The sequence below is a fragment of the Pelodiscus sinensis genome, chromosome 9 (genome assembly GCF_052426305.1).
Source record: "Pelodiscus sinensis isolate ZL-2025 chromosome 9, ASM5242630v1, whole genome shotgun sequence".
Taxonomy (NCBI): domain Eukaryota; kingdom Metazoa; phylum Chordata; order Testudines; family Trionychidae; genus Pelodiscus; species Pelodiscus sinensis.
In genome coordinates, this window is record NC_143060.1 from 33,708,781 (window position 1) to 33,732,791 (window position 24,011).

At 43.8% G+C, this 24,011-nt stretch overlaps 1 protein-coding gene across 2 annotated transcripts in view; it reads right to left on the bottom strand.

The window, feature by feature from the left end:
• LOC102444672 (uncharacterized) overlaps nucleotides 1–19,617 on the bottom strand; it is a 214,248-nt gene extending 194,631 nt beyond the window's left edge. Inside the window, exon 1 of one of the 2 annotated variants that reach the window (XM_006120245.5) lies at nucleotides 19,198–19,615. In XM_006120245.5, coding sequence (XP_006120307.1) covers nucleotides 19,198–19,258 — 61 coding nt within the window. In that variant the 5' untranslated portion in view covers nucleotides 19,259–19,615. Of the gene's footprint in view, nucleotides 1–19,197 lie in introns of both variants that reach the window. The other variant, XM_075936411.1, reaches the window with a different exon arrangement.
• Nucleotides 19,618–24,011: the final 4,394 nt, after the last annotated feature.

The window sequence follows — 24,011 nt, forward strand, 5'->3', positions numbered from 1 at the left end:
CGACTTCCTGCAGTGGGGACAGCGCCAAAACTGAGTTAAGGCACTTCAACTTCAGCTACACCATTAACATGAAGTTGGGTATCTTAATTTGACCTTGTCCCATAGTGTAGACATATCCCAAGTGAAGTGAGTCAAGCTACCCAGAGTTACGGGTGACATTGTAAGAGTGCTATAAACCCCACATTTGGAACCACTTCATGCCTAGAATAGGTGAGTATGGATGATGGGAGGGTAACGCTTGTTCTCCAAGTTTAAGTGTAAGCCAGCTGCATAACATCCATTAATGTATCTGTCAGTCCTCATTTTGCTGCCATGTTCAGATCAGTGAGGAAATACTACCTTTCTTACACAAAAGCCTGATCATCAAGATTTCTAGCCCATTCTGCAGACCACTGGGGTTCAGATAAGCATCCAAAAGTTTGGATATTATCTGAACTAAACTGACCTCAGAATCTTTTGAGGTTTCACAGTCTCTGGCTTCAATACGTAAGCACAATGAGCACTTAACTAGCAAGTGTCAGCTATTCACTTTGAATTTCCCAGCTTTAGGTCAGACCTGAATGTCACTTAAACAATATTTTGGTGTTACATTTTAATTTTAAAAGGATTATCAGGAAAATCTACCCTTTCCTTTAATTCTCTTTGAAAATTGGCAAAAGTTTTAGAAGGATCTGCTAATATCCTCACTAGGATTGATAAAATACTTAGAATAAAGTGTGTAATGTAGATGAAATATTAAAAAAAATATTTGGTGGAGAAAAGAAAAATAGAAAGATTTTCAATCTGAAACTACAAGTGCCATAGTAAATTACTTGGAATGCAGTGCCGTGTGATGAAATACCATAAATTACGGTGAGATTTTCTTTGTGTCAGTAGTCAGTTCTGGAGTTTATTGATAAGACATTTTTTAAAATGAAGCTAACAATTACATACCACTGAATTTTGCTGCCTATTAGCTGATTACAACACTTGCAATAAATAAAATAAAATCCTATTTTTCTATACAAACTTTAGCACCACATAGTATTCTACCCAAGACTGCATAGATCTATCTATTCAGTTACTCCTTTCTAACATATGCATGGCATTAATAAGCTTGGGCAGCAAGTCATTTGCTAATATTAGATGTGAAAGTCACTGTGGAATCAAGACTGAGATGAGATGTAACAAATGTATTGCTTCATACACACAGGTCTTCAAACATGAAAATCTGACAAAGCTCAAGAAGCTGAACAGGATGTAAATCAGTTCTCAGATGCTGCTGCTCTTAATGCTCTTAAAGTACATTGGATAATTAGGTAACTTAATTTATCCAAACTGGGTGTGAGGTTGTGTTTTAAGCCCTGGTATGGAATGTGCTGTCATATGTCTCTCTAATTTACTATGATATTCTAACATAAGGGTTTTTGTACTAAATCACATACCTGCTCCACAAATGACCAGCTACATTCCAGTGGTACCCCTTTGAAAGTTATGTCAAAATCTCTGCAGTTTCAGGGAGGAAAGTACCTCATTCTCTTTGCATTAGTCACCCTGCAAGAGATTAATCCTAATGTGCTTTCTCCCCTTCCCCTTCTCTACAGGCTTGGCTGGCACACCCAGGATTTATATTACATACCTGTAATTTCTCAACATTTAGCCCAAAGTGTGTACACTTAAATGCAGACAGCTATCATCTTTCCAGAAACTATTAACTACAACTTTACTGTAATAAGTTACTGAGTTAAAAAATGAGGCCAGCCAAGGGGTGCTTTCTGGGGCTTGGTAAGAAGCTGACACACAGCTAAATTGGGTAAAAACATATGTGCGTGTGCATACACGCAAGCACACAGGAACCTGGTATGTGTCAAAGAAAGGGCAGCATGCTGAAAAAACTCTTTTCCCTTATTTCATCTTCCTTCCATTATCTTCCCCGTTACACTGATTTTAAGCAAGCACTGGCATCCATTTGATGTCACTAGATTGTTTGCAGACCTTATGACAGTTGCTAGCTTCCTCCCAGCTGCTTCCTGCCCTATCAGTATGCAAACAGCCTTCTCTCTTCTACCTCCACCCACCTCCATGAGCAAAGGCTAGAAGTGCCAATTTATACAGAAACCATAAGCCCTACAAGCAATTACTCTAGTAATTTTTTTTATTTGCTTTGTTTTACCAAAAAGACTTAATTCCAAATGCTAGGCGCTCATGCCATTTTTACTAAAAAGCAGGGGGTGAAAGTAGTACTTACCAGTTTGCAGGGGTTCTGAGCAAGGTAGGGTGGCAGCTCAGAGGTGGGACTAGGGAACCAGACTCAACTCCCCCCGTCAGCTATAGCCAGTGCTACAGCAGCATCTGGGGGCCCTCAGTCCTTTTAAATCGCTGAGCCCCAAGGCAGCTGCCCCTTTTGCTTCCTCCTATTTACTCCCCTGTTGTTGGCCCTGCTGGTAGGGTCTGGCAGTGCTGCCGAGCCCTACCAGCAGGGCCATCGACTGGGGGTTGGGAGTGGTGGTAAGTTAATGGTACAGCAACTGCATTTTAACACTGGTCATGTACAGCCTGGTACCGGTGTCTGCTTCTTGTTTATATGCCATACCAGCCCATACCAACGCACTTTCACCTCTGCTAAAAAAATTCCTGCCATGAGCTCTCAAGGTCCTGTCCAGTTCTAGTATTCTATGAAAAATAATCACACTAAACTCGAATGGACTAATATTCATTAAACCCCCAAACCACCATATCTTAGCCCCCTCCCTTTCTAAACATTTCTACCTCAGTTGGCCTGCACCATCAGAAAAAGATGGAGAAATAAATAGGCCAAGCATTGAGCCCTTAAGGTCAACAAGTCTGGACTCTCTTGATCCCAGGGGCAGATTAATTTCCAGATTTGATGGCAATTCTCTGATATTAGCCCTGATAATTCTCTGATATTGGGAGGTATTACAGATATTACAAATCTGGATTTTTACATGGTGCCTGACATTATAGTGTCTGATAGGGTTGCCAGGTGTCCAGGTTTTAATCAGAACACTTAGTCAAAAGGGAACTCTGAAGCTCTGGTTGGCACTGCCAACTGGGCTATTAAAAGTCTAGACAACAGCACAGGAGGGCCACAAGGCTAAGACAGACTTTGGCTCCCTACCTGCCTGGGCTCCGTGCAACTCTTAGAAATATCCGTCAGATTCCTGAGATCCGTAGGCACAGCAAAGCTGTGTCCTTGTGTTGCCTCTTGCCCTGGTCACAGTTCCTGGGCCATGGGAGCTGAGGAGCCATCATCCAGGAGAAGAGACATCACACGGAATGTCAGCTCAATAGTTCCCAAATCCTGGGATCTGCAACTAATGGGAGCTGCAATGGTGGCAGCCCTATGGAGCCACTCTGTGCCTCGGGTCTGCTAATACCTGTTGGCCACTTTTTGGGAGCTTAAGTAAGTGCTGCTGGGACACCGTATCTCCAACTCTGTGTCCCAGCCTGGAGTCCACTCCTGTACCCAAACTCTCTCCATAGGCTGCACCCTCTCATCCCCCAAACCCCTGTGCCAGCCATGAGCCCACATCTGCACCCCAAACCTCTTATCCTCAGTCCTATCCCAACGCCAGAATCCCCAACTGTAGCCCTCACTTTCCTCTGGTACCTCAAACCCTTGCACCAGCCCGGTGAAAGTGAGTGAGGGTGGGGGAGAATGAGGGAAGGAGAAAGGGGGGGATGCAGTGAATGGGGGGGGGGGTGGCAGCAGAGAAGTAGAGGGAGTGGGGCAAGGGAGTTTGGTTTTGTGCATTTAGAAAGTTGGCAATGTTAGGGTCTGAGGGCCTTCCACAAGTAAAAGGACCAACATTAATATGTCTCGCCCTTCTCCGCTGACAAGAAGTAGGCTTGGTTTAAGGGGTTTGTTTTTGATATACAAGAATGAAAGCAAGGGTGCTTCTACAGGAAAGCATGGCTGAAAAGGTGGATTTGACATTTGGCTCTGTAGAAGGACCTTTGCTGAGGATTCTTGCCTGATAATGCCCCGTTCCCAGTAAAATTGGTAGTTTGCTGCCACTGAGCTGATTTCAGTGGTTGTGGAATCGCATATGGAGAGGCAGCTAGGTCCAAAACCACTTACAGTATAAGACTAAAAAAGCACTATACACTTCCCTGACAAGCAAAATGGACGCCAATACAGATCGTAGTATAATGCGCTCAATGCACTACACACTGTGAATACAGGCAGGCCTGTTGAGCAGTAGCTTATATTTCTGAGTCATCTTAGGGTGTAGCCTCGTAATGAGTACAAAATGAGCGCAGGATGACACATTTTACAGCACATCTCTGATTAACAATAAATAAAGTAGCAGGCTTTTATGTTTCCTTGTGACAGATCACTTCTGTCACTCTCTAAAGGACTGATCTTGTAGTCTATATGCAGAGTTCTGTCTGCCTTAACCATCCTTAAGATACTTATCATCTTAGTGTATAAGTGCCCTCAATCAGTTTTCCCCGAATGTGAACTGCAGAGTAGGCCATTAGTTACTCACCATGGTAAGAATATAGACAGGAGACAACAGGAAATTTTCCCATGGGTAAGGTCAGCACCCGTGAACTAGGCTCCTGAACCCCCAAGGTTCCCAGTTTTGGCTGGACATATTCCTGGAGTACCTTCCTGTACCCAAACTTCTTCCCAGAGTCTGCACCCCTTATCCCCCAAATCCCAAACCCCTGGGTACTCCTCATAAAAACTTCTGCTTGGGTAGCGGAGAGGACTTCAGGAGATTTAACCACATGACAATCTTTAGTTAAAGATTAATCTTTAATTCCTGGAAACTCCAGGACAATCCTGGAGAGCTGGCAACCGTAGAGGGCAGGGAAGAGAGCCGGTCCTAGATACCAGTGATGGAGAGCACATCTCACTGCAACCAAGGCTCGAATGGCAGCCTGCTTCCCTGGCCAAGCTAAAACAGAAAGAACTTCTTGTGAATCAAATTGTACCACCAGCAGCTCCATGGCTTCATCACTGGAGCAAGCGGGAAGAGCAGTCCAGCTAGGGCCACAGCCTGCTCTGCCCACACCCTACCAAGGGCTCAGACACCAGACATGACATCCCCAGAAGCATCTCTTCCGCCTACGTTTATAGCCTCTGGGAAGGCATGGATGGAAACGGACACTGACTATTTACTGCGGGACGCCTATGACCATCTCAGTTTGCAGGAGGACTAATAAAACAGCACCAGTTCCACATGGAGCCACTCAGAGTCCCACATGGAGCCACTCAGAGTCCTCTTTCTGCCACTTCCTATAGACTAACTTGGACTGAGAAACATTGGCAGCTGTCACTTTTCCTGTAGGCTTCACTTAAAAACAACATCACCACAAATTTTCAACTGTACTCACAGGAGCTGAGAGCCACAACGGGGCCCTGGGTCAGGTGGGGAGGGGCCTAGCTCCATGCTTCCAGAAGAGGTGGGGCTGAGGGCAACCAGCCTTACGTGCCACCCAAGCACACCAGGCTGGCACGCCCAGCCCTTAGAGCTGCCTGGGGCCAGGGCTCTGTGCCATTTAGAAGCACTGGGTCCCATGGCAACTGACCCCTTTAATCCCCACCCCCCAATCAGCAGATTGCAAAGGTGTATTTGTGGTTCGGATGCCTGCTAACACAGCAGTTTTAAATGTGGAATAAACTATGAGCATATAAGTACAGGTTGCACCTCTATAAACTGGAACTCTCTTGTCAGCAACATCTGTGGTCCAGAAGGACCAGTGATGCTCCAGGATCAGAGAGTACCAGTGCACTGCGCAGGGGTGAGGGAGCCAGGAATCCAACACTGGGCTGGGGGGGGGGGGCAGGAGCTGGAAAGCCTGGCACGTGGCTCAGCTGGGGTGCGGGGAGGAGGAGACATCAGCTCAGATGGGGGAGAAACCAGGAAGCCTGGTTGGGGGGGCAGGGCAGCAGCCGGGGGAGGGCGGGAGGGAGAGAGAAATGACCTCTCCTGGTCCAGAAAAATCCCTCATTCAGGGTCACTCAGGTCCCAAGGGTGGACCAGGACCAGGACCAAGGAGGTCCAACCTGCAGCATGTGTCCACCAATGACGTTTTCCTAGGATCCTATGTTTAACATGTACAGTGAGCTAACACAAAGCACTTGTAAGCATCAGAAATAAAATTAAGACCATCTGGGATCAAGATAAGACATACAGTATCATATGGTACACATAAGTCTGGAATGGGGTGCAGCATGAAAGGTGATTATTGGGGTAAGCATGTAAAATAAAATGCATCAAAAATGTAAGTTAGATCTAGCACTTAAATTATGCCCTTTTATATCCAGATGCCAGTAATAAAACAAGACAGAATTGTTTAGGATATCTTCACTGTTTTAAATCTATTTTCTTCCAACTCAAATTCACATTACTATACATGGAAAATTTTCTGTAGAACCGTGAAAAAAAAAAACTTTAAAGTGATGACCACTGGTGCCATTTTAGGACTCCCCCACATGGGAATAACCTACAAAAGGGAAGAAGAAACTTGCCAAGTTTCTGAAAAAATTCTGAAAACTACACTTACGTCCACACTGCAATTGCATCCTTTCAACAGAAAGTCTAAAGAATGCACAGGGTTTTCTGGCAGCGGTAAACCTCTTTCTATGAAGAAGAAGCCTTTTTTCAAAAGAGCTCTTTCAGAAAAAGGCATGTGTGAATGGGGAAAAGGGTTTTTTTTCCAGAAGGAGAGAACTCCAGGAAAAAGCACAGGTGCCCTGGTGGCCCCTCCATCCACAGTAATCACAACTTAAATGCACGATAGCGTCCTATCAATGTGGACACTATGGGTATGTCTAGACTACATGGCTCCGTCGACGGAGCCATGTAGATGAGTTTACTAGACATAGCTAAATGAAGCGGCGATTTAAATAATCACCACTTCATTTACATCAAAATGGCTGCCGCGCTGTGCCAACGCTCAGCTGATCGGCACAGCGGGGCAGTCTAGACGCACCGCAGTCAACAAGGGAAGCCTTTGTCGACCGCTCCGGTATGCCTCGTGAAAGGCATGCCACGTGAAATGAGGTTTACCAGAGCGGTCGACAAAGGCTTCCCTTGTCGACCGTGGCGCGTCTAGACTGCCCCGCTCTGCCTGATCGTCAGCACAGCGCAGCAGCCATTTTGATGTAAATGAAGCGGCGATTATTTAAATCGCCGCTTCATTTTGCTATGTCTAGTAAACTCATCTACATGGCTCCGTCGACGGAGCCATGTAGACTAGACATACCCTATCTTTCGAAAAAGCAGATTGCTTTTTTGATGCGCTTTTGCTATGTGGATGTTTTCTTTCGAAAGAAGTTTTTCTGGAAGATCTTTTCTGGAAAAGCTTCTTCCAAAAGAAGCCTGCAGTCTAGACATAGCCAGAGATAGAGACATCTACACAGAAGTCCTATGCCTCTGCACTGGATCCAGTAGCCCTTACCTTTGTATACCTATATTGGAGTCACACTGCAAGCAACTAATCAGCCTCTGCTGCCTATGGGACCCCCTACAAGAGGTTCCATTTACCAAGTGACAATGTAGGGTGCGTTAACTTTCAGAGTTTTTATCATTAGAAGACTCCAGAAGAGCCCAGTCCCTGTTCTGCCTCTTCCGACTGCATAATGGTGAAATCCTGCAGATCCACCGAGATGCTGCTGCAGTACTGGGTGGAAGTTAAGATAGTATCTTCAACAGCACAGGCTATCCTCACCCTGAAGACCCCAGGGGAACATAATGCCAACAGGGGGTCTATGGTTTCCACATAAATAAATAAAATATGGTATTTTATTTCACTGTAATAATACAGCAGATGCATGATTACTAGGAAAAACTGGTAAGTATATTTTATTCATGTTAAGGCTACTCAATTATCTTCTAATAATGCCTTGGATCACTGCTGTATCTTTCTGCATAGAATCATTCTTTAGTGTCTTCCACCCACCACTTTGAACAGACTTCTTTGGGCAAGTGGGCTTTTGGGATCTTTCCTAACTTATTACAAAGGACAAATCAGATGCACTTATTACTCCTCATCTCTCTCTCTCTCTCATTTTTAAAGAGCCTGAAAAAGAAAACACAGCTCAACTATTAGAAAAATTGCAGTGGATGTGCCCATCGGGTCTAAACCACTGAAGAAATAAAAAAGCAGGAGAAGCACATTTTGAAGTCTGTCTGCCCAAATGCCATTTTTATCTCAGTTCACTGGCAGCTGAGCTGTTTTGATCTTTCAGTTTCTATTAAAAAATACATTGGGAGTATTAAACACTCTAGACCCGCTTTTCCCTTCCTGTAACTGAATTTACTGTTGAACTGGCCACCCTGCATAATGAATTCTCTGTTATCCATGGAACAGTACAAGTATGTGCTGCTTCAGAGCAAACTTCCTCAAACTATACCAGAAGTGTACCTAAAACCCTCACAGAGGGGCAATCTATTGTGGAGAGGGGGTAGTTTGTTTTCCATGTCAATTCAGTCTAATAGGAATTGGATTGACACTACCAACACATTTCATAAAGACCACCAAACCAAACAGTTATCAAATGGGGGAGGAGGGGAGGGCGAATAATCTTGGGTTTCCAACAAAAATGGTCTGAATTTGGAATCATGACTGTTTTTTTAAATCAGCAGTCTCTTGAGTCTCTCCCCCCCCCCCCCCAATTATTTTAAGAAAAATGAAAGTTCAAAATGGCCCATTTGCTAGAGAAGCTGTATTGCGAGTGGCCACTGGGCCACAGCCAACAAGAGAATAGGACTAGACTTCAAAGCAGCACCAGCAATGAAAGCAAGAAATGAAACAGGATTTTGGCAACCTATTTAGGCAAAAACCTATAGCATTTGAAAGGGGTTTAAAACTGCACCCGCTATCCTCATCTTGCCTACTTTTTCGGAAACAAGATTATTTTGATAAATACAGAACAAACTTAATTTATTTACATTTAATTTAAAAACATATTAAAATCAACAATGTTCACTCAATTATCACAATAAATAATACACAATGACTTTGGGTACCTATGAGTGCACCTACACTGCACCCTTACCTCGAAATAAGCTACACAATTTGCATAGCTTATTTCGAGTGTATTTCAAAATAGCTTATTTCATAATTTGACACTGTCTACACAATAAACCGCTATTCCAAAATGTCCCTTAATCCTCGTGGAACAAGGTTTACAGGGACATCGGAATAGTGTGCCCGTTATTTCAAAAAATATTTTGAAATAACAGGCGTGCTGTCAAGACATGGAATAGCTATGTCAGAATACACAGTGCCTCAGTACCCTATGACTGGCCTAAATCATGCTCCTACGACAGGTACGTGTGCTTTGTCTCCAGACTTGAATACATTAAGGGAAGCGCTAGTGGCCAATAATGCACACCCTATAGTATCTTATGCTTAAAAGCAAGTAGTGCAGCAGCATACAAAGTTACATATATTGCCATTGTAAAAGGGCTGAATATGAGCTGATAATAGATATTGGTCAGAGTCATGGAAGAATGGATAAATCACTACATAAATCATTCATTTATAGTACAAAACAGTTATGGTAATATTGTACATATGGTAAGAGGCCCAACTGGGGAAAAACATTCTTCTGCACCTAGCCCAGTCATTCAAGAGCTCTGTTTTAAATACTTTTCCTCTCAGTTATTAAAACTGCAAAGTCCTCCTACATGTGCTAACTTTCAACCTTCAGATACCTGACTTTGACTACACATTTCTTTTTTTGGCCCCCTTCTTCCCTCCTGCCTGGAATATGCTGCTTTCAACATCAGTCAACATGGTAAAGCAGGTGCTCTTGGAAATCTGCTTTTAGAAGGGCTCAAGAAGTCAGTTTCAGGATTCAGCTTCTGGACTGCTGGAGGTAGAAAGACAGCCTGTCTGTAATGTACCACTACAGGGAATTCTAAAAGTAAGGGAAGACAAGCACTAGGTTCTATTTACACTTGAAGACTTTGTGTACTGTCAGTTTCACTAGTGATAGTGAACCAGTGAAAGGAAAGCAATGGTTGTGTACTCACTAAGGGTATGTCTACACTACAGCACTAATTCGAACTAACTTAGTTAAGCTAATTCGAATTAGTTAATTCGAACTAAGCTAATTCGAATTAGCGCATCTAGACCTAAAAACTAGTTCGAATTAGCGCATCTAGACTTAAAAACTAGTTCGAATTAGCGCTTGCTAATTCGAACTAGCATGTCCACACTGAGTGGACCCTGAACTAAGGTTAAGGATGGCCGGAAGCAGTGCCGGCAGGGCATCAAATGAGGACTTAGAGCGTGGAGCTGCTGTCTCAGGCTAGCCGAGGGCTGTGCTTAAAGGGACCCGACCCCCACCCCGGACAGACAGTTCTCAGGGGTGCCCCGCTTGCAAAGCAGTCCTGGCTTGGAGTGCGCTCAGTGCCCACACTCGGCACATCACAGCACTCAGCCATCAGCCCGGCTGCACTTGCCGCAGGCTGCCATCCGGGGGGGGTGTCAATTGGGGGGCTGCAGGAGAGCTTCCACCCCGAGGAGCCCGCAGAGCCACCCCAGTCCTCCCCATTGGGGGCTCATACCCCATTCCTCCATCACCTCCTTCCACTTACCCCTCCCTAGCCCCCTTCCTGATGTACAAAATAAAGGATACGTGTTCAGAAATAGAAACTGTCTTTATTCCACAAAACTCGGGGAGACTGGGAAAAGGAGGTGGGAGAGGGGAAGAGAGAGAGTGGGAGAGGGGAGGAGGAAAACTGGGAGGAGGGAGCTGGAAGGGGGAAGCAAGGGAAAGGAGGGGGTGGGGAAACTCAGGGATCGGGGTGGGGGTCTCGCCGGGCCAAGCGCCTCCCAGCACGGCGAGGGAGGGGGCCTCGGCGTCCCCGGGGGGATGGGGTGGAGGGTGCGGAGGTTGAGGTGGGGGGTGTGGACATTGAGGAAGAGGGTGTGGGGGTTGAGGAGGAAGAGGTGGGAGGTGGCAGGAGTGGGAGGAGGGACAGCAGTTGGGGGGGCAGCAGGCGCAGGACTGGCACGGGGAACCATGCTCTGCAGCAGGACCTGCAGGTTTGTGCTCAGCCCTCGGACCTCAGCCAGCTGCTCCTAGCGGAGCTGGAGGTCTGCCCGCATCCAGGCCTCCACTGTGCGATGCATGGCTCGCAGGGCCCCCAGGTGCTGGTCCCAGTACTCCTGCCCGTGCTGTACTCCGTGCTGGCGGTCCGGAGCAGGCCGCGGGTGCGGGAGCATGTCCCGGGTGGGGTGGTGTGCCCTGCACGAGCAGCTGGTGCAGCTGTAGAGAAAGAAGAGAAGTGGTCAGTTCTCCCTGGGGACGCAGAGGATGATGCCCAGACCTCTCTCCCACCTTGCAACGTGAGGGTGACCGTGTCCTGCACCGTCAGAGCCGCTGTGCTTGTACAGAAGCCATGGTCAGGATGTCTGGCTCTCCCCGGGACTGGGAGCTGCCCCAAGACCGCACCTATGTCCCTGTGCCATGTATAGTGTGGCCGGGGCAGCGGGGGGGAGTGGGAGATGTCCCCTGCCTCCGTGTAGAGGGGACATGTGAAGGGAAAGCATCCTGCTGGGTCCCGCCCCGGGGTTGGGAGCATGTCAGGTCTCTTTGCACAAGCATGTGCCTATTGGGCCATGGCCCCTGGGTGTCACGCAGCTGGAGCCACCTGCCCAAGGGTGGCATGGCACGTGCTCGCACGTGCACAGGTGTCTGCGTGATCCGTGGAAGGCATGGCCCACGCATGTGGTCTCTGGTCTCCTTCCCCACTCCCCCCCAAACTACTTAATTCAAACTACTTACCCGGTACGGTCTCCCTGGATGACCCTGCTGGAACAGCTGGCGGTGGTCCCTCCGGTGCGCCCAGGTCAGGGCCCTCCGGTCCCGGCTCGCTGTCCCCCGGGCTGGCATGGACCGCCCCGCCCCCCAAGAGTCGGTTGAGGGCAGGGAAGTAGGGGCAGGTGGCAACCCCTGCTGTGGCGCCACCCCTGGTGGCCCTGGCGTACGCCTGACGCAGCTGCTTGACTTTCAGGTGCACCTGCTCCTGGGTGCGCCTGTGTCCCTTTCGGGCCATGGCGGCTGCTATGCAGCCATAGACAGCCACGTTCCTCCTAGTGCGGAGATCATGGAGATTGGGGGCCTGCCCCCAAACCTCAATGAGGTCCATGACCTCCGCACTAGTCCAGGAGGCCGCGCACCATCTACGTCCCCTGGCTGGCTCCTGCGTGCTGGGGGACTGGGCGGGGGACACGTCACTGCCACTGGCTGCCTGGCTCATCCTGCGGCCACTGGGTCAGGGGCAGAGACTGCTGGCAGGGCTGTTTCTGCAAAGTGCCGTCTGGCCAGAGTCTACCCCTTTAAGGACCCGGGGCTTATCAAAGTTAATTCATCTGTTAGTTCGAATTAACTTTGTAGTGTAGACATACCCTTAATTCCCCAGGCATCAGAGTGTTACATTTGCAGTACTTCCATCTGATATGAGAGTAGCGCTTTGAGGACAGCTAGCCCCCAGTGCAGCTCTCTATACTTGTGGAGGGGGGTGATCACAAGGGTATCCTGGGTCCCTGCACAGCTCCCTTTCCTCAAACAATGTTCAGCTCCAGCAGCTCAGCACTGCTCCAAATCATTTGCTCCAGGGAGCAGCCATTGTCACCTGGCCAAATAATAAGTGAGCAATTGCCATTTCAGAGTCTGCTTTTTGTTTTTAAATGTTTTTATCAATTTTGAACACGTTAGAATGAAAACAATTTTGAAATTTCAAAGCTTTTCATGAAAATATGTCTTCATTTTTCAACCAGTTCTACATGGTGTGAGTAAAGCAACCACCCCATCATTCCAATAATATCTTTTTACCACAACACACTTTCATGTATTTCTTATATCTTTTATAACCAGTACTACAAATATGTAAACCAAGTTAATCAGGCACAATATATCTTTAAAATATTAGATCCAGTTCACGTTCATAACATTTATGATATTTATTTTGACATGATGAATTTATTAATTTAAATACTAAACTATAAAGAAAATAAAAAGCTTTATCTCTACATAATTAAATTTAAAAATTCATAATTCAAATTTTTTCTGCATACATCCTTCAATGTTTCTGTCTCACTACAGTGTAAGAAAGTTGAATTTAATTCTCTGGATAATATAAGTCTAAGGGTATATGTCAAGACTGTGGTTCTATTTTGGGATACCGAAAGTATCCCTAAATAGCAATGCTGCATCTTTAAATGTGCTCATTATTTCCCGAAATAGCGCCAAATTTCAAAATAAGATCTTTCAACCTAGACTCGGAATAAGCTACGCAATTTGCGTAGCACAAATTACATAGCTTATTCAGACAGAAAGTTCCTGTCTAGACACACTCTAGCAGAAGAAGATGGCACCATCTGATATGTGCTGAGCCTTTGGGAGAAGAGTCCTAGGTGGTCCAAAGATAACTGTGGAGAAAACTGGAAATGATTGGCAAGGTGTGAAGCAAGTCACAATCCGTTTTTTTGGACCAACTAAGGTTGGTGCAACATGATATTAAGGAAGAAGAAGGAGAATAGTTTTATTGTAAAGGACCGTTGACAAAAGTGAATCACTTCATACCATTTTTTTGTAAGTAGGTGGATTTTTTAAGTCCAAATGATAACATGATCCAATTCATGATTCAGTTTTTTAAAGTATCAGAGAGTAGCCATGTTAGTCTATCTACAAAAATGAGAATTCCTATGGCACCTTAAAGACAAAGGGTATGCCTATACTTGCACCCTCTTTCGAGAGAGGGATGCAGATGATGATATTAGAAATTGCAAATGAAGCTGGGATTTAAATATCCCATGCTTCATTTGCATATTCGTGTTATGGCGCTATTTTGAAATAGCACTATTTCAAAATAACAGATGCTGTTAAGACATGTTTATTTCGAGAGAAAACCCTTCTTTCGATATAACTGGTAAACGTCATTGTATGAGAAATTAAGGTTATTTCAAAATAGCGCCATAATGCAAATATGCAAATGATATTTAAATCCCGGCTTCATTTGCAATTTAGAATGTCTTCATTTGCATCCCTCTTTCGAAAAAGGGTGCAAGTGTAGACATACCCTGACAGATTTATTTGGGCATAAGCTTTCATTGGGAAAGTCCCCATCCATTTGAGCAAAGAGAGATTTAGTAAATATCTGAATGGAATGTATACAGTTGAACTCTACTGGTTCTGCAGAGAGGCCAATGCTCCATACACTCAGTCTATTAATTACTAAAACATTCTGAAGTGCTTTCTTCAATACAGAGACACAAATAAATGAAAAAGAGCTATTTGCTGTTCCAGTGAAATACTGGCATATTCCTTGGATTGATAGAACAATCACTTTAAATAAATGGAAAGAATTATATAGAATTCAATATTTTCTCTACATATATTGGGTACATATATGAGAGAGTTCACTTCTCAGGTTCCGCATGTGAAAATAAAGAAAACCGTCTTGTAAAAAAAAAAAGGTTTCTCTTTGACAGAAATGCTGTTCAGAGTGATTGATTTAAAAGTGCTGAACTCACATGCTAAGTCTCAAATCCAGGAACCACCAGCTGAGCTGGGATTCTAAATTACAAGGATGGAGTGAGTTTTTGAGTTGTGATGCATTAAGCACTGGAGGCAATTGCTTTTCTCACCTGTCCCACAAGGGAATAAGGAAGGGAAACATTTAAGAATTAAGAAAAGAAATCTTAGGACTATTGAGTTACCACATATCATAATGCTGGAAGCAGACTCAAGGTTTGCATTAGAAGGGAACTTCACTGAAGAATTTAAATAAATCTTTCTTTAACCGTGTGTCATTTGACAAAGAAGTGGGGGAAGACACAATAAATAAGATAAAGCTATGTATATTAATCAGTTGAAAAAAGGCTGTAAAGTTCACTCATCAAAAGAGGAAGATCTACATTTCCACTGAGTTGAGGGACGAATAATCAGGAGCGGGCACATGGGCGGACTCTCTTCCTGTACATTACTAACTTCACTTTAAGTGAATGGATTTTTAAAATCTAGTTTACATAGGGATACTTAAGCTCTGTTTACTTTTGCCATTTCTCTGAGACTAGACAACAAAAAACAACCTTAGTTTCACTTTTGTTTGTAGCCAGTTTCACTTTTAACACACACAGTGGCCCAGAGATTGAAGTTCTAGCAAGGCAGTATTTGTTTAAAAGCAGCACCTTTCATTGGAACTGAAACCCACAAACATTTCACCCTTCCTAAGCTTTTATATAAGCTTTCATAGCGCACTTACATTTTAGGTCAAATTTAAGCCAATAATGTCCCATTAGCATATATTCAATGGAATTACATAAGATGAATTTAGCCCATCATGTTAGCTCAACCATTGGATTAATTTGCAAATTATGAGATTTAATAGAAAGTTACATCAGTTTCTTTCTTTTATAATTGTGTATATATTTTCCTTACATGCTTGTTTTTCCATTGCCATGTAAAAGGGATAATGAAGTTGTTTGTATATATTTTTTAAATATATAAATGAAAAGCAAAAAGGAAAAACAAGTTATGTCACTTGAATAATTGTCTCAATAAAGGCTTATTTTTTCCAATTTTTGTTTGGTAGTTTCAGAGCACTCCCAATTCCAGAGCAAATTTTTTATCAAATCATAGACAGTAAACTCTGAACAGAGAATAATCAGCAAAGTACTATACTGAATAACCTGTACAATATTCATAAAATACATTAGTGAACAAATACATATTCCCTGATGGACGAGCAAACCATCAGATAGCCTATGAATTCTTTCCCACTCCTATTTCCACAAGTAGCATTTTTGTCTCTGAGCTTGATTCCTGAACACTTCTTAGAACAGGATAGTAGTTTCATCAGGAATCTTGGGATATTTGGGATTATTTTAAATGGATCTCATGATATTCTTATTTCTACCTCCAACTTCATGAAGCTTTGCCCTTATACAAGATGGCAGCTATCTCTCATTACTGTCAATAGAAATAAAGCAATAGGTGTTCTTCAGCAAAGTAGCCTCTGTTTCTTCTTGACCTTCGCAGGTGAAAATGAGGCTGCCCTCAAAAAAGATGACTACCACCTCTCATTGTTTCCACTGGGACTTAAACTAAATTGCTATCAGGGAAGATGGCAGCCCCATATTTAGCAAGAAGAGCTGGCCAACTAAAGGACAGGAGAATGTGAAAGTGTTGGGAATGAGACTGAGGATGAAGAAAGATAGGAGATATTTAGGAAAGAAAACAGGAGACTGAGTCCAGACTATGGGGAACAGGATGCAGATTCAGTGGAGCAGGAAGCAGGTTGAGAAGATCCCTGGGAAAGTGGCATGGCAAAGAAGGAGAATGTGATGGGACGCAAGAGGAGAAGTGTAAGTAAATTAGAAGGACATATGAATACCGGCCAGGGTTAGGTAAAGGACTGTGGAGGAAATATACGAGTTAGGCAGTTGCCTATCTTATTAAGATAGCAAGAAAGCAGGTCCCTATACCCATGAGGTAGGAAAGGATACGAGCAGTCTGCAGTTAGCACCAAGTGGCAAACAGCCTTTTGAGAGTATAATTAGGGTTGAACTTAAGACTCAGAAGTGATCAAATACAAATTGAAGAGAATTGGGAAAAAAACAAAAATACTGTTTTTCTAATCTCATTGTTTTTAAACCTGCTTCATGGGTTTGTTTTTTTAGCTCTAAACATGAGGGATTGGCAATATTGCACCACATGTTGTAGGCCCAGTTCAGCCCTGTAGCACGTTACAGAGACACTGAAGTTGCTTTCTTTTGCTTTCACTTCAAGAAACTAGAACTAGCAAAAGCACCTGTGCACTCCTGTCTCTTCCAGTCACACTTGCCCACTGTACTGGAGGGGATAATTCTGGCTCTACGCCATCCAGAGTTTCCTCTATGTCAGGCCAATTCTCGATCAGCTGGAGCTGTTGGCATTACAAACCCTTGCTGTTTAGACTGTACATTTCTAAGAGCAGAGACCAAGTTTCTGTCTACGCCGCATACTCATCTGTATCACACTAAACACAGGATGGGTGCTTAGCAAATGTTAATATTAAACAATTACATAAAATATATTGCTTTCCAGAGAGGCATTTCTGGATGTTTATTAATCTCAGCTACTTTCTTTCTCAGTGGTCCTCACAGCCACCTCATCTGAAATAGCCTAAGTACCAAGTTAGGAAGTTCTAAAGTTTGCCTGTCTTAAGGACAAAGGTGAGGTAAAGAGTAACACCATATAAACTCGATGCAGCACATTAGTGCTCTGGTACTGTGTGTGTTCATATTCACCTATAGGCTCCATCTCACTGTCCTAACTTAGCTTTAAGCTTCTATTAGTAGTATCTGCAAAAAACGTAGGATCAGTCAACAAATAAAACAGCTTAAAAAAAGTGCTCTGGGATCCTGGAAAGATGGTGGATGGGTTTTTACTCACGCAGTAAACCTGGTTCACTTTTTACCCCATTAGTCTTCTACCTGTAGCATTTCACCTCTGTTCAAAAGAATGATTTGCAGCTTTCATCTGTGATGTTTAATTTAGTGATAACTAATGATGGAGGTATCTAGAAAGCAGGTGCAGCCAGTTGTTCTCTCCTTTCCCCTTGTGTCCTGTCACCACCCTGCCAAGATCACTCTTGAACGGCAACACAATCCTACAAAATGTTATCTGCATTTTTTAAATTAAGTCTGTATATACCGGGTTAGTTTTTCCTATTTTGACAGCAATACTAGCCTCAAAGCTATTATTTTTAAAAGCCAAGCAAAAAAATGTATTAATGTCAGTTGGTATCTATTACCTGCCTAACTTGTCTCCAGAGTTTTGACTCATGTCCAGTGACCTCAAACAGCTGTTGCAGATATGACAGAAAGATATACACTGTGGGCCAAATTCCATGCTGTTCAACCTCAGAAGAGTCAATGGGATTGGATGAGGTGTAGGTAGATGCAATGCCTGGCTCTCTATCTTTGTTTTTGCCCTGCATTTTAAGATATATGCATGTTGAATTTTCTTTATTGCTGTTGTTGTATTTAATAATAGTCAAGGCAAATTTTAAAAGATATAGGACAGGTTTTCAGCTGATGTTAAGTCAGCTTAGCGCAATTACACATATTTATACCAACTGAAAATCTGGCCCACCATCCCAGAGCATTCATCTACCATTGTTACAACTTATGGGCTACGTCTAGACTGGCATAATTCCGGAAAAGTTTTCTGTTAAAAGCATTTTTGGAAAAGAGCATCTAGATTGGCACAGACGCTTTTCCGCAAAAGCCCTTTTTGCGGAAAAGCATCCGTGGCCAATCTAGACGTGCTTTTGCGCAAAAAAGCCCCGATCGCCATTTTCGCCATTGGGGCTTTTTTGCACAAAACAAATCTCGGCTGTCTACACTGGCCCTTTTGCGCAAAAGTTTTGCACAAAAAGGACTTTTGCCCGAATGGGAGCAGCATAGTATTTCCACAAAAAGCACTGATTTCTTACAGTAGGAAGTCAGTGCTTTTGCGGAAATTCAAGCGGCTAGTGTAGACAGCTGGCAAGTTTTTCCGGAAAAGCGGCTGATTTTCCGGAAAAACTGGCCAGTTTAGACACAGCCATGCTGTATTTAACAACTCTGGAAGATCAAAACTGGAGTTTTGTTTTCCATCATTTCCCTTCTTTCCTTTCATTTTTTGGACAATGTCACTTTCAACAACCAAGGAGTACTCTAAGCAGTCAGGGACCTAGAACTCACTCACGCTTTCACAGATATTAACGGGATACATTTTCCATGACAACCTAAGCTCTACTTTGAGTGGGAGGTGGAGGAAGTCACATATCCATCTCATACCAAAAATATGCACTTTGTTTCTTATACCTTTACCTTGCAGAATATGGGCTTGTGGCGCACTCAGAGTACCTTGTACCCAGACACAGCATTGTCTCTTTGGGGGACAGACCCAAAACATCCTACCTTTGCTAGAGCTATGAACTAATAATACATTTGTATTCAATATTTAATAAGCACTTTAGACAAACATTTCTATAACCATCCCTTTCTCCAATATTCTGTTTTTCATAACAATATTAAAAGAGAAAAACATTAAACTTGAAACAACAGGCACTGAAATTGTAAAGTTTCATTATGTTTCCTCCTTCCCTGCCCTCTTCTCCTCCGCTGATATAAATACAGGCTATGGTAGATACAGTCAGGTATTCTTTACTTAATTATGAAGAACATAGTTACCTGCATGGATAATAAGGGATGACTCAGGATAGGTTTTTAAAGATTCATAACTATTGTCCATTATCTAGTTCTTTCACTGTTTGCAAAGTGTCTTTTGATAAAGCCTTTTTTCTCCACATATATGTTCCTGCAAATTGGTCTGACGTTCTTCTCCTTATTGTATTTTCTTCCAGATTCTACCATAGCAGTCTGGGCATTAGTCCAACATTTATAAATGAAAACTTCTTCATGCAGCACAACGTCAGCACTTCATATCAGCAACTAAAATACTGTCCCTCTGTCCTGAATCCAAACACACCATAACAACAGACTGCGTCTTTCAACTTAAAAAAACAGCAGAGATCTTTGTTTGTGTAGGAAGTTGAAGCATCTCGGACCAATGAGCTTTCAGTGTGGGCTTGGCTCCAGCCAGAGAAGAGTCTCAATTGGAAACAGGAACTGAAAGTACACTTAGTTAAGCCTGCTTTCTCTCTACCCAATCTAGCTGTCTAAGTAAATGCCTGACCTTTTGTTTAAGGTTCAGTCATAGACAAATGTGGCATTTTGATAAGATACAGTAGACTAATTTATTGGCTATTTTTTTAAAAAAGGGAAAGGAAGTTTTATTATGGATTACTGTGGTTTCCTGAATTTTTTCATAATTAAAAACATCTGAAAGACATTTCAGCATATCACAAACTGAGGAAATCCAAAGTATGTGACTTCTAAGCAAGTGATGCCACTGCAAGAGTGTGACAAAATTTACAATAATCTTTTATTGTATTTATTTATTTATTTATTGGAGAGGAATGGATGGAGGTAGAGGCAATAATGAGTGAACTGCAAGTACAGAAATATGCTAACTTGGAGAACTATTACTTCATAAAAATATTGTAACTTCTGGAAGGATTTTTTAAAAAACATTACATGTGAATGAAACCTCTAAAATAATTTATTTTCCAAAATTAATTGGATGCCTGGTAAAGGTCTTTCTGAAATGAACAAATGATTGCAAAAACCCAGACAGAAATAGAAGGCTACAAGTAAAAGAGGTAACAAAACGGAGAAGGTTTCTTTATGGTGATTTTCAATAAAATAAAATGTTACTTTATACTATTACGTGTTCAGTCTTTCAGCATCTTAATTCATATCATTAAGAGAACACAGTCTAATATAGCAGCCATTAGAAAAAAACAAAATTGCTTGACACATTCCTATTTTCAACTTAATTTGCATGCTCTATTGTTTTTACAAAAATTACAGTAAAATGTTATCAATTTAATAAAAAAACTTCACATAGCTGCCCCATCACAGTTACAAGACAGACAACATGTTATGAAGCTAAAAATAAATAGAGTGGAAACAAAGATGCAATTTATGGGGAGATTAGGAGGCCACTAATCTCCCTTCCCAAGTTTGAACCCCTGAATTTCATACTTGAGGTCTGCTTAAAGTCCATCTCCTCACTCCAAAGACAGTTCTTAAATTCAACAGAGTTTGAGCTGCTTGCAGCTTTGTTTTTGTGGCAGGGAGTTTGTTATAAAAAGAGGGAGGCAGGGTGATTAAGAAGAGCAAAAGGCTGGGCATTCAAATAATGGAAGGATCATTATATCACCATGAAAACATTGGCAGATACACCATTTAAAAGACGGGGGCGGGAGAGGGAAGTGTATGAATGAATGTTGTGCTGCTGGAATGTGCATTTGGTCCCATCATGCAGTTTTGTGAGAATCCCTTTGTAACTCTTTGCAGTCAGCTTTGGATTAGTCACTGTTTACCCTTTTTTCAAGAACACGTATGAGAAGTTTAACAGCAGTATTATCTGTTCCTTTCCTAATGATTTCCAATATTGTGCTAGCTTGTTAGTTTCACTGCCACTGCACACTGAACAGGGAACTATCCACAACGATTCCAAGATCTTTCTTGAGTGTTAACAGCTATTTTACATCCCATCATTTGTATATCTATAGTGAGCATTATATTTTCCATATCCATTACTTTGCAATTATCAACACTGAAATCCATCTGCCCTTGTGTTGCCCAAGACAAAATACCATATTACTTACCACTATATATAAAGTCATTATATGCCCACATCTTGAATACTATATGCAGATCTGGTCACCCCATCTGAAAAAAAGATAGACTGTATTTGCAAAAGGTACATAAAGGGCAACAGAAATTATTAGGGGTGCAAGGAACCACTTCCATATGAGGAGAGATTAACAAGATTGGGACTTTTTAGTTTGGAAAAGAAATGACTAAAGGGTGGGAGGTATGTTAGAGGTCTAGAAAATCATGAATGGTGTGGCAAGAAGATGACCCAATTAAATATATAGGCAGCAGATTTCAAACAAACAAAATAGGTGACAGTGGATGGATCATGATGATTGCCTCTTTTGTTTATTCTTCCTGAAGCACCTGACATTGGCCACTGTTGGAAGACAGGATCCAGGGCTAGAGGGACCATTGGTCTGACCCAGTATGGCCATTTTCATGTTCTTATATAGAGCTGAAATGTATCTGCCTCCTACTGCAACCCACTAGACCCCACTTCCGTTCACAGTTGAGACAGAGATCAGGAGTCCTGATGGGATCTCTCTCTCTCTTCACAGAGATAGAAATGTAGCCGTGTTAGTCTGGTGTAGCTGAAACAAAATACAGGACTATGTAGCACTTTAAAGACTAACAAGATGATTTATTAGATGATGAGCTTTTGTGGGCCAGACCCACTTCCTCAGGTCAAATAGTGGAAGAAAATAGTCACAACCATATATACCAAACGATACAATTAAAAAAAAAGTGAACACATATGAAAAGGACAAATCACATTTCAGAACAGAAGGGGAATGCGGGGGGGGGGGGGGGAGAGGAAGGTAAATGTCTGTGAGCTAATGGTATTAGAGGTGATAATTGGTGATACCATTAGCTCACAGACATTTACCTTCCTCCCCCCCACCCCGCGCATCCCCCTTCTGTTCTGAAATGTGATTTGTCCTTTTCATATGTGTTCACTTTTTTTTAAATTGTATCCTTTGGTATATATGGGTGTGACTATTTTCTTCCACTAATTGATCTGAGGAAGTGGGTCTGGCCCACGAAAGCTCATCATCTAATAAACCATCTTGTTAGTCTTTAAAGTGCTACATAGTCCTGTCTCTTCACAGAGGGTACGTCTACACTACAGCGCTAGTTCGAACTAACTTAGTTCGAATTAGTTAATTCGAACTAAGCTAATTCGAACTAACGCATCTAGAACTAAAAACTAGTTCGAATTAGCGTTTTGCTAATTCGAACTAGCAAGTCCACATTGAGTGGACTCTGAACAGGGCTTAAGGATGGCCGGAAGCAGTGCCGGCAGGGCATAAGAGGAGGACTTAGAGCATGGAGATGCTGTCTCAGGCTAGCCGCAGGCTGCGCTTAAAGGGTCCCGACCCCCACCCCGGACACACAGTTCTAAGGGGTGCCCCGCTTGCAAAGAAGTTCTGGCTTGGAGTGCCCGGAGTACCCACACTGGGCACATCACACCACTCGGCCATCAGCCCGGCTGCACTTGCCGCAGGCTGCCATCTGGGGAGAGGGGGCAATCGGGGGGCTGCAGGAGAGCTTCCACCCCCAGAAGCCCGCAGAGCCAGCCCAGTCCTCCCCAACGGGGGCTCGTACCCCATTCCTCCCTCACCTCCTTCCACTTACCCTTCCCTAGCCCCCCTTCTTATTGATGTACAAAATAAAGATAACGTTTCTTCCAACATTGACTCTGTCTTTATTGAACAAAACTGGGGGAGACTGGGAAAAGGAGGTGGGAGAGGGGAAGAGAAAGGCTGGGAGAGGGGAGGGCAACTAACATGATCAGGGGTTGGGAACAGGTCCCAGATGAAGAAAGGCTACAGAGACTGGGACTGTTCAGCTTAGAAAAGAGGAGACGGAGGGGGGACAGGATAGAGGTCTCTAAAAGCAGGGGTTGGGTGGAGAGGGTGCATTCAGAAAAGTTCTTCCTGAGTTCCCATAAAGAAGGACTAGAGGACACCAAAGGAAAGGAATGGGTAGCAGGCTTCAAACAAGTAAGAGAAAGTTGTTCTTCACAAAGCAAATAGTTAACCTGCGGAACTCCTTGCTACAGGAGGCTGTGAAGGCTACAACTAGAACAGAGTTTAAAGGGAAGTGAGATCAAGTCATGGAGGTTGGGTCCATGGAGTAGTCTTAGCCAGGGGGTAGGAGTGGTGTCCCTGCCCAAAGTTTGTGGAAGGCTGGAGAGGGATGGCACGAGACAAATGGCTTGGTCACTGTCTTCGGTCCATCCCCTTCAGGGTCCCTAGGGTTGGCCGCTGTCAGCAGACAGGCTACTGGGCTAGATGGACCTTTGGTCTGACCCAGGACGGCCATTGTAAGCTCAGGGCTCAGGGTCGGGGGTCTCAGTGGACCCCCTTGATTTTCATGCACACCTGCTCCTGGGTGGCCAGGCTGGCAGCTCTCCTGCCCTAGACAGCCACTTTCCTGTGCCTAGTGCGGAGATCGTGGACGAGGTCCACGATGTCCGCACTAGCCCAGGAAGGTGCCCGCCTCTTGCGGTCCAGGGCAAGCTCCCGGGAGCCGCCAGCCTGGTCCCGGGAAGAGGGGGTGGGCTGGGGGGCATCGGGTGGGTGGCTCTGTGCCGTGCCAGGTGCAGGGTCTGCTGGCTGGGTGCTGGCAGGGTTGCACCTGGCACGGGCACCGTAGCCAGCCCCTGCCCCTTTAAGGGGTCCAGGGCTGGGAGGGGGGCATAGAGTTTCCCTGGTGTTGGCCAGAGTGGCCACCAGGGAAACCTGGGGAGGGCTAGCCTCCCACTAGTTCGAATT